The 14848-nt window shown below is 37.1% G+C and overlaps 1 protein-coding gene across 5 annotated transcripts in view; it reads right to left on the reverse strand.

Annotated features, from left to right (window-relative positions):
* The window catches only part of Zasp52 (PDZ and LIM domain protein Zasp), a 34736-nt gene that overhangs the window by 16379 nt on the left and 3509 nt on the right, over positions 1–14848 (reverse strand). For all 5 annotated transcript variants that reach the window (XM_049847061.2, XM_064034091.1, XM_021345136.3 and 2 more), the window contains exon 2: positions 5458–5562. In XM_049847061.2, coding sequence (XP_049703018.2) covers positions 5458–5562 — 105 coding nt within the window. The remainder of the gene's footprint in view (positions 1–5457; positions 5563–14848) is intronic.

Raw genomic sequence — 14848 nt, forward strand, 5'->3', positions numbered from 1 at the left:
CTACTTACACGTCAACTTTGTGGCAAGATTTATTACCTGGTTACTTACTTTAAAATATTTCGTGTTGTGTGTGCTGTACCTACCTACATACATGCATGGCATAGTTTGTCCAATGTCAAGTGTATAAATAACTGAATATAACTGGGCTAAATACCAACGCAGACATGTTTATACATTCCGCAGAGAAATTGAGCATACTTACCTAGCTACATCTAATATTATGATATCTATATCCCTATCTATAACCAATAGATTTATGATTCCGCTTGCGGTTTCACCCACGTCCCGATATAACTACATCCCGCAATCGGATAAAAATTAGCCTAGGTGTATTTATTTCATCCAATAAAACGTGGTCTATAGCCGTGCCTACTTCGATAAGTGGGACATCTCTACTCAACCCCGATATATTTTTTCAAACCCGACCAGTAGGTAGACTAGTTCCTAGATCAGCACAAAGAAAAAAGCTCTTCAGCTTTATAATATGCATGTAGATTACATTACAGCCAAGTTTCATCAAAATCCATCCAATAGTTTCTGCATAAAAGAGTTACAGACATACGCACGTATCTACATAATATGTAGGTACATCCATTCATCCTTACAAACTTTCGCATTTATAGGTCTGTCTGCACTGTTTATATTTACTTCATCACTACATTTACTATTTACTATCAATAAACTAGTAGACTAACACTACGGTGAGAATTCATTAGGGAAAAATATCAACATGAGAGGCTTTAAATTAGAATCGTTGGTTTAATTCCAAGATAGAAAATAACAACTTAGATATCTATTGAGTATTAAAAAGCTAATAAATCTTAGGTGTACTAATCGATGTACAAATGACCACTTTAAGACGCCATTAATTATCCCGCTTGTAACAAAATATGAGCGAGCTAATGGACATTGTGTCAGCTGTTCATGTTATTTACTATCTCACACTACCGCAACAGGGCAATATCAGAGAATAAGGCAATAGTCACTTGGCATAACATTGTTTACCACGTAAAACTCATCATCTGCCTCGATCACGTAAACGTACATTGCATGAGAGCACATTTGCCTTTTTAATAACGAAAGTTAAATTGCATCCTTATAGTAGATAGTTTGTGCTGAATACTGGAATTGCCCTTAATCAGGTAAACCTACTCGCAACGAAACCATACCATAAACCCGAGGGAGGTGCAGTGAGTCACAATTAATGTGCAAGTTCACAAAGTAAGTAGGTACGCACCTGTACAAAACGACGAAATTAATTATTACACAAATCACAAAGCACTCAATCGCAATATTATTATTGACAGATACACAATCATTCATGTAGAAACGGTAAACCACAACTGGTAAAAAATGACACATCGCGGCATATAAAGTCGACCGACAAGACATTTAAGTGATTAACCTCTCCCTCCCCCTGCGAATGTCAGGCATGTTTCCTTCCGCTTCATTCACTACCTGTAATTGGAAACTTGACCCTATCCGCCGAAGAATTAATTTAATAGATCTGCTACGTACTTACTTACATGGCGAGACACGCGTCTTGCAATAATTTGCGCGCAAAAACTGGCATTCCGAGAGGGTCGCTAGCCAGGTGGAACTGCATACCACCTTGCCATTGTCCGGCCTATATATTTTTTTATTTCGTGGTTTCGTAACGTGCGTACCTATGTAATCATTATGTCAATATGACATTAAATATTTTCGTTCTTTTATCTAGATAGAAAAAGTTATTTGGATACCAAAGTTTGCTAAAGCCTGAACAACGAGTAAAATATTATAAAACTTAGGGAGACAGTTGCTTTCCTAAAGGGGATATTGGCAACTTGTGGGCTATCCTCAAAAGTATGTCGCATAAAACACCTATCCTTCGATAAGCAGTTGTTAGATATGTTTTCTGTAGAATGTAACATACATGTCTGGACCATATTCTAAGTTCAAATACTTCCTGAAGTCAGAACATTTTCAGACAGGATCTTAAGATGAATTAGTCCGTATAATTAGTTTTTAGACTTTTGCAGCATACATACACACGTGCAAACTACGAATGTCCTCCGACCGGCGCCGCACGCGCGCCTCCCATATACGGCAAGAGGAGTACAAGAACAAGAAATTAAATGCAAGTCCGCCGCCCCGGCCCCGGTCGAGGCCGCGTCTTATTATGTTTTCTTTATTGTCTTCCATTCTTCTCTCGACATACGCAGCCGGTGAATACCACGACTTGCACGATCATCCTCTCATTTTTTACTAAGTTAGGTTTAGACCTTTTCAATGAAACTTTGCTCCTATGTTTTTTAATCAACCTGTTTTAAAGATGTGACATTCATCACATATTACGTCACCCTTGTATCACTTTTTCGCAGATACTGCTGACCTGAGCACTAGCACTCGTAGCACTTAAATCATCCCATCTTCTTCTCATCTACGATGGGTTAATAATTAAACATCCATGATATCCATTTTTGCAGTTCACTTATTGCACATGTTTTGTCTCCAGTTGCTAACAAACGTTCATTGTCCTCCATTAAACTGTCAAACTTTAGAGAATATTGGAAATATTCAATTAGGCACGTTTATACATATTGGTTCACTTCAGTATCTTCATGGATTCTCATAAACGTTCCTATCTGTCCATTAGAAGGGTATTTAAACGCATACTTATCGCTACTTACCAGTGTGGTATGTAATTAGAATAGACAAATAGCGATAATCCACAGAAGGCGTTGTTGTTGCTGCTCGCCGTTCCGATTTCAAAACAAATCCCTGCCAGTACGTGACTCAGATTGTGTTCCATATAAAACGACAGAACCCGAATAGTTACGCAACTACCAATGGCCAGCAAGCTACGCGATTCCGGTTAATAAGAGTGAAACTGGTACAACACATCAGCAAAAAATCGGGATTACTGCCTTTGAAATAGTCTTAATATAGCATAGACGACTTTAGAACGCAGCGCAGCATACTTTTTCAAACTTTAAATGCTGCTATCGTGGTCCAGATTTATGCATACAACTGTTCCTAATTAGGTTGAGAATTAGACAATACAGTTTTACGAGCTTTTGTTACAACTATATTAGGCTTATTTATTGTACCTACCATAAAATAAGCTACAACCAGTAAAGTAAGGCGCACCCAGTGTATATTGTGCCTACCCATAAAACTGCTACCACTTGTAATAGAGATTGTGAATAATTTTCCCCAAACCGGTTATAAAATTATCACTTAGTAATAGATACGTACCTAGATATTTATTAATTATTGAAAATATAAATTGCATAGTTCATAGTTTCATATTCTTATCCGATTTCTCGGTAAAGCACCGAGGCGAAACCCCCATCAGTACCGTTTAATAATTTTCATTCTTTGTATTCAAGCGTAAACAAAGCACAGGAAAACAAATATTCATACATCACACACCTTTATGGCTGGTTTAAAAGGATGGAGGTCAGATATTATTTTTAACTCTGCATAAAACGCATATTCACGAAATACAATAACACGGTAACTGAAGAGTGTTTATTGTTTGGAAGCACTAACATTATGTTGTCATAAAAAGCTTAAATTATGGATCGTGAAAAATGAAATTTTGTTTCGCAAGAGTTCAAAATTAGGCTGTATGCTGATTGATATCAGGGTCTATGTGAAAAAAATAATCATACATCCAAATCATTTGCTTATGGAAAAGACTCAGATAAAGAATGTTAGAAACTTAAATTGTTTTTGTGTCTTGACTTGTTGCTTGAACTTGTAAAGGTGCCTTACACAAAGAATTAAATTAATGCGAAAGAAAGCTAAGAGCTCTTCACAATTAGGTAAATTTTAATTTAACCTGAGGCAAGTTCAATAAACTGCGGTAGTTACATGCTTTGCTTGACATCTTTTAGCGAAACACAATCATGAGAGTAACACATGAACATTGAATAAGTACCGTTGGCATCGGGCAAGCCAATACCATCGTTTGCTATCTAATATTGACATTGCTAAACGTCATACACGATATGGCTAAACGGTTCATGGCGAAGATAAAAAAAAAATAACAACGATCCTCTATGTGGTACATTCGATCCTCAGATTATAGGTATTAGGCGGTACATCATTAAAATTACATGTAGCATGTAGCTCTTGAATGTCTATGCTATGTCCTACTCAATGTTAAGAGACAATTAATTAAGAGATTGAAGATAATCATTGCTATTTGAATGTTTACCGAGAATAGGATCATTTTGATGCTGATGTTTAGATCGAATTTTGAAGAGGATGTCTTCAATTGTTTAATGTTCTTAATTCGAATATGCTAATCTTAATGCTTTTAACGATCATAATTAGGGAAATGTTTAGATTTAGCACAACTGCACTACTGCCTACTTTTGAATTAAACTGATGTGCAATTAAGAAATGGTACCTAATCATGTCAAACATTGCTCATTACATGTTTACACAAAGTAGATACCTATGAGTGTTTGTGTTTAAGATTTTTCTAATATATTTTTTGTTACTCAATGACGAGTGTCAAACACAAGTTTCAACGGGGTCAGGTAACAGTTAATGGGTTGGTAAAAGCTCCTTCGGATAACTAATCGTGCATTAACAACGTACCTACGTTATACACTTATATACATATTATATACCTATAACTTAAGTAAATAATAGGTAGATACCATACCTAAGCTTACCTGAGTAAACTCACTAACCCGGCTACATAGTTACAATTAATTACTCTACACATTTTGAATTATTCTCACAGAATAGCTAAGTATAATTTTTTTGCGTATTGTATTTTCCACCCAAGCATGCATGCATTGCACATAACTCTACTAATTGAAACATTCATAAAGACTAATAAATATAATGTGAGTTTAATATTCTGCAATCGACTAAAAATAGGATGAATTCAAATGCACTATCACAGGAAACCAAATGTAGGACAAAGCTTCTAAGGTTGCGCAACGGAATTGAATTAGAACGTTTATGAAGAAAGCTTTACTTATAGACGAGAGTTTAAGAGGACTCATTATAATATCTATTCGGTTATAAAAAGTATGAGTAGAAACCGGCGTGTGTCGCCTGGTTATCGTCTGTGGCCTGTCGCAGCCGCGTCCGACGCGCGTGGGTGGACGAGAGCAAATATCTCTACATGCTTTGTAGACTTAGTGGTTATAATCTCCTATTGTTACATTAAAACGAGATCATAGATATAATCCTGTTGACTTTCATGTATATTAATCGTTTCGTGTTTTAATGCGATGTGATTGGCTTTTTTACGAACCTCTAAAACCAGGTCGCGTTTTGAACCAGCACCAATACAAGTCTTCTCAAGAATTTGACGAGATTGGGTGATCCAATCTCTTCACGGACATCGCCAAGTGTCCAAGCGTTATGTTTGGAGGCTTTTTCAGGAAGGCTACCTATACAAATCTAGGTTCATAATATCCGTAACTCGTTAGGCTGGATACTGACCTTTTGTACGACGAGCGGTGTGCCGAAGTCTTTGCCGCCCTGTAGACGGAAGCCTAGGGGCTGCTGGTCGGCTTTGTTCAACCGCACAGTTATCAACTGTGCCATCTGTTAACAAAATACAAACAATACATTAATAGGTACACTAGGAAATCTTGACGAACATTAATTAGTTAAGTAATTAAAATTATCTTTAACGACTTTGGATATGGAAATTGGATGGATGTCAGACGTGAACAGAAATATAACAATTAATTTGCTATGGTGCCCGCTTTTTGCCTAGATACAGAGATTTATAATTTATGGTTTTGGCAGAGATCCACTCGTGTGAAGATTAAGAACAAACTCTAATCGTGCGCTTCGTCTATGTAATTATCGTTCCCGAAAGAACAAAATTGGAAAGTTGATCCAATACAAATAATGATAAAGTAATGCGCCGCACCATTAGCCTGGCATTTGATTGACCCAATTGAAGATTTATTTTCTGTCGGGCCCAGCCTCACTGACCGCGCACTGTAAGTATGCAGACATCTTGCGATCTATTTTATCATCGATCAAGATCTGAGTGCGAACCAAAAGACATCAGTGAAAGGAGGCTGAGAGCGAAACTCGTTTATTTATACAAGGAATAAACAATAATCAAATCATTTATCGGTTTTTGGAGGCCTTAGATTTCTCTTCATGATATTTTAAATTTGATTAAAAAGTACAGATAACATCGCAGTTCTCAAATGCTACGCTACATTCATGCTTCTTGTTGTATGAAAGCCGAAAGTGAATCGACACAAGATCTTCACAGGGTGCTGGGTGCTATAACTCTTTTAATATTCAGAAGAATCTTTTAAGTGAGAATCTTTTATGTAGGTACGGCAGATATGAATTAAAACATTTTAGTTCGTTTAACGAAAAGTTCTACAAGCATAGTAGGCAAGACCCTATTCAATAGTAAACATAGATAATTTGCATTTATAACGAAAAACTTATCTAATAATTATTTAAATATTGAGTAGGAAGTTCATATATAAGATAGGAAATAAATGCAGCTAGGTATTAATTAAATTGGTACCTACTAATTCCAAGCATTCGTCTAAACATTGATAACAAGTGCACATAGTAATTTGTCACCATATCTAATTACCTTTTGCCCTAATGTCGTAACCTAACTTAATTAAAAGATAAATAGCGGCACTGATACTTTATGACTAATGTAAAACACACTACTGGTGTAAATATTCCATAAATCGTAACTGCAAGTCTATTTTAGAATTAACAACTTCTTACTGTGGCTAGCTTAGCCTCCGGAGTTTTACGAGGAAGCTTAAACACCGGCCCGAAACGAATCGCCACCGGTCACGTTCAGCAAAATATCTTGACATCTATGAAATAAAAACTTTGTGCCTAGTTTCAATGGCTAGTTCTCAACTGTGCTCGAAAGGTTAAATCAGCAATTACGAAGCTATCTGGCGTGTTTTACAAAAACAAAACAGTTAATAAGTACAACATTTATAGCGTAACAATAATAAAGCGTTACGCAAATGATTTTTCTTTTAGCTCAATCGTTGGGCATTGAGCGGGCAGCCTTGCCGCTGCATCGGCGCCAATCAAGAGGTCGCGACACTCTTCAGCTGACACTTACGTCTTCATCAATCCTCTTCAATTTACAATAAAAGTTGTAGTAATGAACTAAACAACCGTTGTTGCTATTGTTGTTAATGAAGCGACATTCAGATGCGGATTGCACAACTATGCGAGGTAATGGAAACATTTGCAAGATTCATGTAGTTCCACCGAATAAGAACATAGATGTTTTCGAGATTTTACAGAACTACAGAACAATTAAAAAAGAGAATTTTTATTTTTTTTATTTTTTTTTATTTTTATTATAATAGGTTCACCAACAATTGTTTACACAATTACAATTATAAAACACATGCTTAACTGTAGTATTGCAGTGTAACAATTACTTATAGGTGAACACCTCATGTTACAACAGACCCAATCTAAAAATTAAATCTAAACATTACATCTAAACAACACCTAGCAGACACTTGGTAAACGACTGAGTGTAGATTTCAGTTTATAAAGAGAGTCAAAGTGTAAATCAACAACATCACTATAGCCATTCACTGCCTTACACATTCTTGCATAAGGTGAGCTGGATCCCAAAACAGTTCTTCTGAAAGGTGGACAAAGTGGCGTGATGGCACTACGTGGGATTCTGGAGGGGGCACGAAAACTAAAAAGTGCAAGTAAGCAGGGACTATCTATTTTCTGCTTGATAATCTTATAGGCAAACATAGCATCCAGTATTTGTCTACGTTTGGCTAGTGAGGCCATGTTAAAATGTGCTAGTCTCTTCTCATATGACCGTTCTCTTCTGGCGATACCATCAGAGAAAGCTAGATGCCACGCGAAACGTTTCTGGACACGTTCAAGACGTAGGGAATGGCAGGCAAAATGAGGACGCCAGACCGTACTATTGTATTCTAAAATATTTCGAACAAGGCTGTAATACAGAAGAATTTTTGTTTTAGTGTAACGAAAGTTTTTGCTATTTCTTATTATGAACCCTAACATTTTTGAGGCACGCTTAATAATATTGTCACGATGTGGCTCAAAAGTTAATTTTTTGTCAAAAAGCACGCCAAGGTCCTTTATAGTCTCAACCTCCTCAATTTTGTCACCGAGGATATAGTAATTGCTAGATATAAGTTTGTTTCTTCTTGAGAATTTGACGTGGTAACACTTTTTTGAATTCAGTTCCATTTTGTTGCATTTACACCATTGAATTAGACGATTGAGGTCACTTTGCAGATGCAATGGATCTTGATCAGATTTAACAACTCTCAAAAATTTTAAATCGTCCGCATATATAAAGTAATCTGAGTGAAGAAAGGACATCGGAATGTCGTTAATGAAATATATAAACAAAATAGGTCCCAAATGTGAGCCCTGGGGAACACCAGACCAAACTCGACGTTGGGCCGATTTATAGCCATTAACTACTACAAAGAAAAATCTATCCCCTAAATAAGAGTTAAGCCACTCCAGCAAGGTTCCAGATATACCATAGGCACGCAATTTTGTCATAAGGAGCTTGTGGGATACTTTGTCAAAAGCCTTGCTAAAATCGGTATATATCACGTCCGCCTGGTGTCCTGCATCAATTGCCTTTACAAGAAGTTCAGTAAAGGGTACCAAATTCGTACCAGTAGAACGGGTCCTAACAAAGCCATGCTGATGATCACTTAGATACAGTTTCAAATGATCTTGGATATATGGGCAGATAAGTGACTCGAAGACTTTTGCGAATGACGACAAAATTGAGATAGGTCTATAGTTGGTGACTACATCCTTATCTTCCGATTTATGAACTGGTACAACTTTAGCTATTTTCCACCTGAAAGGAAATACACCGGATGTTAAGGACTTGTTGTAAATTAACATAAGCGGGTAAACTAGCTCTGATGCACATGCTTTAATAAATACTGGTGGTATTCCATCTGGCCCTGCTCCTTTATTTGAGTCTAAGCTTTCCAGCTTCCTGCAGAGCGATTCATGAGAAATAACCGGGGCTGTTAGAGACAAACTATTATTTTCTAAAAATTTTAAGTATTCCGAATTATGTTCAGCATCATTGCTGTCATCAGGGCTATAAACGGACGAAAAATAATTGGCAAATAGCTCGCACACTTCTGAACCATCAGAAGTAGCGTTTGTTCCGTCGGTCATACTTAAAGGATAAACACTAGTACCTCCTCTTTTAGCCTTAATGTAGCTCCAAAATAACTTAGGGTTAGCTGCTAAATTGTCTTCTACATATTTTGTGTATTTGTTATAACATGTAGTAGCAAGAGTTTCACATCGTTTGCCTAATAGTTTTAATTCTATTCCATCTAAAGGGTTCTTGTATTTTTTGAATCGATTTCTAATCTTGTTCTTTTCGTTAAGCATTTTTATCAGTGCATGGCTAAACCAGAACATCTCATAAGCATTAATTTATGAACTAGAGTCTACCTAAGTACGCCAATTGGTCCTGCCTGGCTATGGTAGCTATTGTGTTATGCTAGGTCCTTAATTGTTTTATGTTTTGTACGCAGCTATAATGAATAATAATTAATTACAAAAATTACCACAATTCACGTATTTAATAGAAAGATTGTGGTTATTAAGATAATTCAAAAATGTAAATAAACCTATTATTGTCCCGTCCTCTCATTATAAATTCAAATAAGTTGGTTTTGTATTGATTTTCCTGCAATAAGTAATCTCGCATCTTCACTGCAGTCGTTGCATTTACAATGTCATCTCGAAGCCTTTGTTCGTGATTGAACGTAGTTTACAGGGGACTGCCTTATCTCAAGAATGTTGTGCATGATAATTATTATAGCTTCTTTACGACTCAGTCTTAATGTGTTTTAACATTCGATTTTACCACCGGTCTATTCTGAAGTAAAATATTTTCAGCCAAAACCGGTTGAGCTCTTAAATAAGTCTTTTATGTGAGAAAAATTTGGAAGGCCGTGCCTACCGTGCTGTCTACACTCTAAATTATATTGCCATATTTAGAGGGGTAACACCACCTATTAAGATTTCTGCTAATATTGCGGAGTACTTCCGAGAATTAACCTCGTAAACAAACTGTTGAATATGTTTAACGTTTGATTTTTTCTTCGGATTGTTAGTCACGCGTTAATCGATGACGTCAGCGGTGAGTAACCACGAAAGCCCGCGTCCGCTGTGTCGGTCACAAAGCGATTACCTACCTCGGTATTTAGGTGAAATGGAGACCTTATGACATGTTATGAGTTCATCTCGTGTTATCCGAAGTAAGAGTAAGTTCAAATAAATATAGTCATAAATTCCGAAAGTGCAGGCTTTAAATAAATCTTAACAACTCTCTCTTGTCGACATTTTTTGCCAATTACACGGAACCTCCTAGTTCCCGTTAGATCAATGTACCTCTACACGTTTACACACCACGTCTAGATCCATATCACATCTATCAGAAAAAAATTGTTTTATACAAAAATACTTTTCTATTATATAGAAAACTCTACTAATGAAGCAAACAATAACCTTCCTACTGAATTTGCACAGGGGCTACAAATTACATACATTTGCCGAGGGAGTGACCAAGCCGAACAAATGGAACTGAGATAAGATAAACATTGCTTTTTCCGACCCAAACCTTATGTTTATATAAATAAGGAAAATGTAGCCCCAGAAAACATTGAGAGATTGACAAGAACAGCAAGATTGACGCCCTCATATAGATTTTAAATCGTCGACGTAACTTAATTGGTGTATAGGTAATTATTTTGAAATAGATATGTTTATGCTATGCTGATGATACATACATTTTCTCACACCTGCGTTTATAGGATAGCGGGAACTACCGTGGGACGCGTGGGAGGCTCATACCACAATATAAATGGAACATAAATCTACAGTTACTTGGAACATCAATAGCTGGTTCATTAAAAAGGAGGAACTGTAAGAAAGAAGATCGAGGTAAGTTATCTTGAAAATGAAGAATATTTGTGACACAGAACTTTTTGTCTTTTGTGTTATCGTAATTACAAACGCATACGTGTGTATAACATTGTTTACTCAACTGTGGCCTTGCGAGGTCGCGCACTGACGATACCTCAAAGACTAAACGTCGATCGATACTCGTTAATAAGTGCGAAGCGATAATGTTGAGAACGTGATCAATAAAACGCGTAGGTGTACGGCGCAGCTTGTGCATTGGGTTGCGTACTTATGTGACAAACGCATATTGCATGCCCTAGTGGAGTCCGGCCACACTCGGCCCGAGGTGCCGAGGTGTCGCAACCCCGGCGTCTGCTGCTCAACTATTCGAACCAGCTGACGCGACATGGCGCCCGCGTCGGCAAACCTTTCATGCTGCACTATCGACTGCGCCGATGAATGAGGTTGCATATTTTGTTCATTTACAATACACTATTTTTACTCATTATTTTGGCATTTAGCCCTGGTGTTTTGTTTGTACTGCCACAGTTTATTTATAGATAAATGTCTTCATCCACATTGAAACCGAAAGTGTCGTTACATTTTAAACATTAGTCTCCGAGACATAATACATTACATACTAAGAATTCTTGCGCACAATTACCTACATGTTTTCTATACGTGCCATATTGTCTCTTTTTTACCTTTGCAGACTACATTATGTACAGCCTTCCATTTATCGGCCATGCGGGCTTCGTTGTTCAGCTAAATAGAAAATTATTGCAAAAGTCGTAGTTGTTTGTCGTCTGAACAGCACGCATATCCAGTGCGTTTATGGGCAAATCCCCTCAGCTCGGGGAGGCCTTCTCCAGCAGTGAACGTTTTTAGGCTGTGACGGCGACGACAACCAAGTGTTACTTCGAATTTTCATACGGTCCTTTCTATAAACCTATTCATAAAATATACGTAGATATATTTTAGCCTCGCGTTATTTCGAGCTTGGTGTCGGTTGCGGCGCACTGGCGTAAACTTGGCACTAACACTGCCGGTCGGCTGTCAACGTCGTCGTCACACGACACTCTCCAGGATTTAATGTCTTACAGCTCTGAATATGAGGTAACTTGTTGTATAACTGTGTAATAATGTCAATAACCCCCAAACTGCAATGTAAAAACCTTGGTGAGCAAATATAGAGCGATTGCGAAAGACTTGGCGATCAGCCATCGCGTCGTTTGGACGCCCCCCTGATAACACTGCACAAACAACTTCTTAATCATAACGGTTTAGTATTTGATTTGATTATCCATAGATAAGCTACGTAAACAAATGTTCGATGCCCAGAGATCTTCCTAAGTAGTTGAGGTTACGACATCATAAGGCTCGGCACAGAATATTTTTTTTCTATCGTGTTGGAAGAGAAGAGAAAGTCACAAAAATATTCAGTTCGACAAGGACCCAATTCCGTTGCCTAATTAAATTACAAATGCATCGTAAGCAGTTCCCGATCTCTTTGAAACCTGTTTCATATGTTCGTCCAATATTCCAATATGTGTACCAAAGAGTAATAAAAGTGCATAGTCTTAATTTCCGGGTAAAAAATAACAAAGGCACGTTGCTACAGTGAATGCAAATTCGGGCATGATTAGATAGACATGTTACCGTAGTAAAACACGAGCTAAGCATAGCCATTCACTCATTGGGTGTAGTCTAGCGTGATATTAGGCTGACTTTGTCAATAAGAGCACATTATCGCTGAAACATACAACATTACACGGCGTGAGACAACACTTAAGACATGCGTATTTTCAAATCTATCTATACTTATAATAAATCTGTAGAGAGGTCAATTCTGTACATTGAATATATTTCCAAAATAACTATTAGGGGGTGATTAGTGATCAATACTGATGCCAAAAATGCAATCAGAAAAATTTTTGTCTGTCTGTCTGTCTGTCTGTCTGTCAGTCTGTATATTCGTTATGGAAACAAAAACTACTTGACGGATTTCAATGAAACTTGGTACAATGATTCTTCATACTCCTGGGCAGGTTATAGGATACTTTGCATCACGCTACGATTAATAGGAGCAGAGAAGTGAAGGTAAATGTTGGGAAAACGGGAGAAGTTACTCCATTTTTTAAGATTCCGTCGCGTGTGCAACCCTAATGGTTACAGCTACACAGAAACCATGTATGACGGAAATGTTCTTCATAAAATTATGTAAAAAATATCCCATGACAGTATATATCTATCTTTTATGGTTGACTCACAATAACACGTAAAACTCTCTCGGTAGCTTAGCAGTTCGGAGTTTTCTGATTATATTTGTCTACTATTACGTTTATAACACTCTCACTCACACGAATTAAAAATAGGTAATAGTATTACCTATTCATTAAAAAAAGATTCATATAAATCGGTGAAGAAACACCAAAGTTATACACGAAAAACGGATAAGCCATCGCGCGTGAATACTGAATCACGCTATAAGGATCATTTTTGTGCATCTGTCGCCGCGCTCGACGCGGCTCGCGGCGCGGTGGCTGCGCGAGTTTCATACAATATTTGGCTCTTGGTGCGATTGATGCGAATAGGCGTTCAGAGTGTTCAACCTTATTGCGCGACTTTTAGGTTTTAAATAATTTATTTTTAACTTTCTTTTGTTGTTATTTTATAAAATAGGTTGGTACCTATTAGTTATTTTGGTAGTGTTTAAATATTCGTTCAAATTACAAATTATTAATAGTTTACATTTTATTTCTTAAAGTAGTATAGATTTAGATAATTGGAGGGGCTGGTGTTTATTATTTCTTTCTCTCTTTGCACGAAGTCCGACTCTAACGCGGACGAAGTCGCTGGCAGAAGCTAGTACGTAATAAAATAAAAATAACATTCATTGATGCGCAGACCAAGTTCAATGTTATTGTGCTTAAAATACTTTACACACAACGTTGCTACGAATTTACTTTTGTCATTCAAATAACTGCTTAGTGTCAGAAAATTTTTAGAATAGATCGGCCGGCTGTTGAATACCTGGGTAGCATCATATGTGTAAAGACGTAACGAAGTTTTGGCAGAATACCAACAATATTAAACTATCTCTATCCAAGAATATACCAAATTAGATGAGACCGTAACCATGAAATTAATTTACCTGCGGTCAAAATTACGTTTGTCTAGTTTACTCTCAAATAAAAAATAGTTTTCTGAAATACCCTCTAATTAATATGCGAGAAGAGGACTAACATCTTGACATGTTAGCACAGATTTATTGCATTGTATTTACAGATATCTCCTTACGTTAGTGAGCATTTTGTGGTCATTCTAAGAAGTTACATACAAGTATGGACTGACGTTGACGTCACCTCGTTCGACGCATATGAGTAACGAACGAAATAAATAGCCACGTTATTGTTCTGGGCCAATTCATATATCATCAAAGTATGTATGAGTTAAGCAAAACGGATGTGCACGACTGATCCCGGTGCCATATTGACATCTTTATGAATGACACACAATTCAGCCTGTATGACCTATCCAGCCCGTCGACAAGAAGTATGCATTCATAACACGCCTTTTGCTGAGGGTACCGTTCGTTAGGACTACAATTTTACAAGTTTAAATGTGCTCTACTATGAGAACATCCAAAACAGGACGTATCGAGTGAAAGTCTCATCAAATTTTATAGTGCAATAGAATAGAAAACGCAACACTAACAGATAATAAACAACACAACGAACAGAGAAAAATACATAAAGTTCAAAGGTTAATTGAGGCTAATTGTGAATAGAGATACCTATACGAACTCGTTTCGTTTATGGCCCACTTTGAAAGAGGAAGATGCAATCGCAGTTTTGACCGTGTAGTCTCAGCGAAAATTCTCACAATAGTCCAAGGTATATTAAGCAGCCGTACCTTA

The sequence above is a fragment of the Helicoverpa armigera genome, chromosome 4 (genome assembly GCF_030705265.1).
Source record: "Helicoverpa armigera isolate CAAS_96S chromosome 4, ASM3070526v1, whole genome shotgun sequence".
NCBI lineage: Eukaryota > Metazoa > Arthropoda > Insecta > Lepidoptera > Noctuidae > Helicoverpa > Helicoverpa armigera.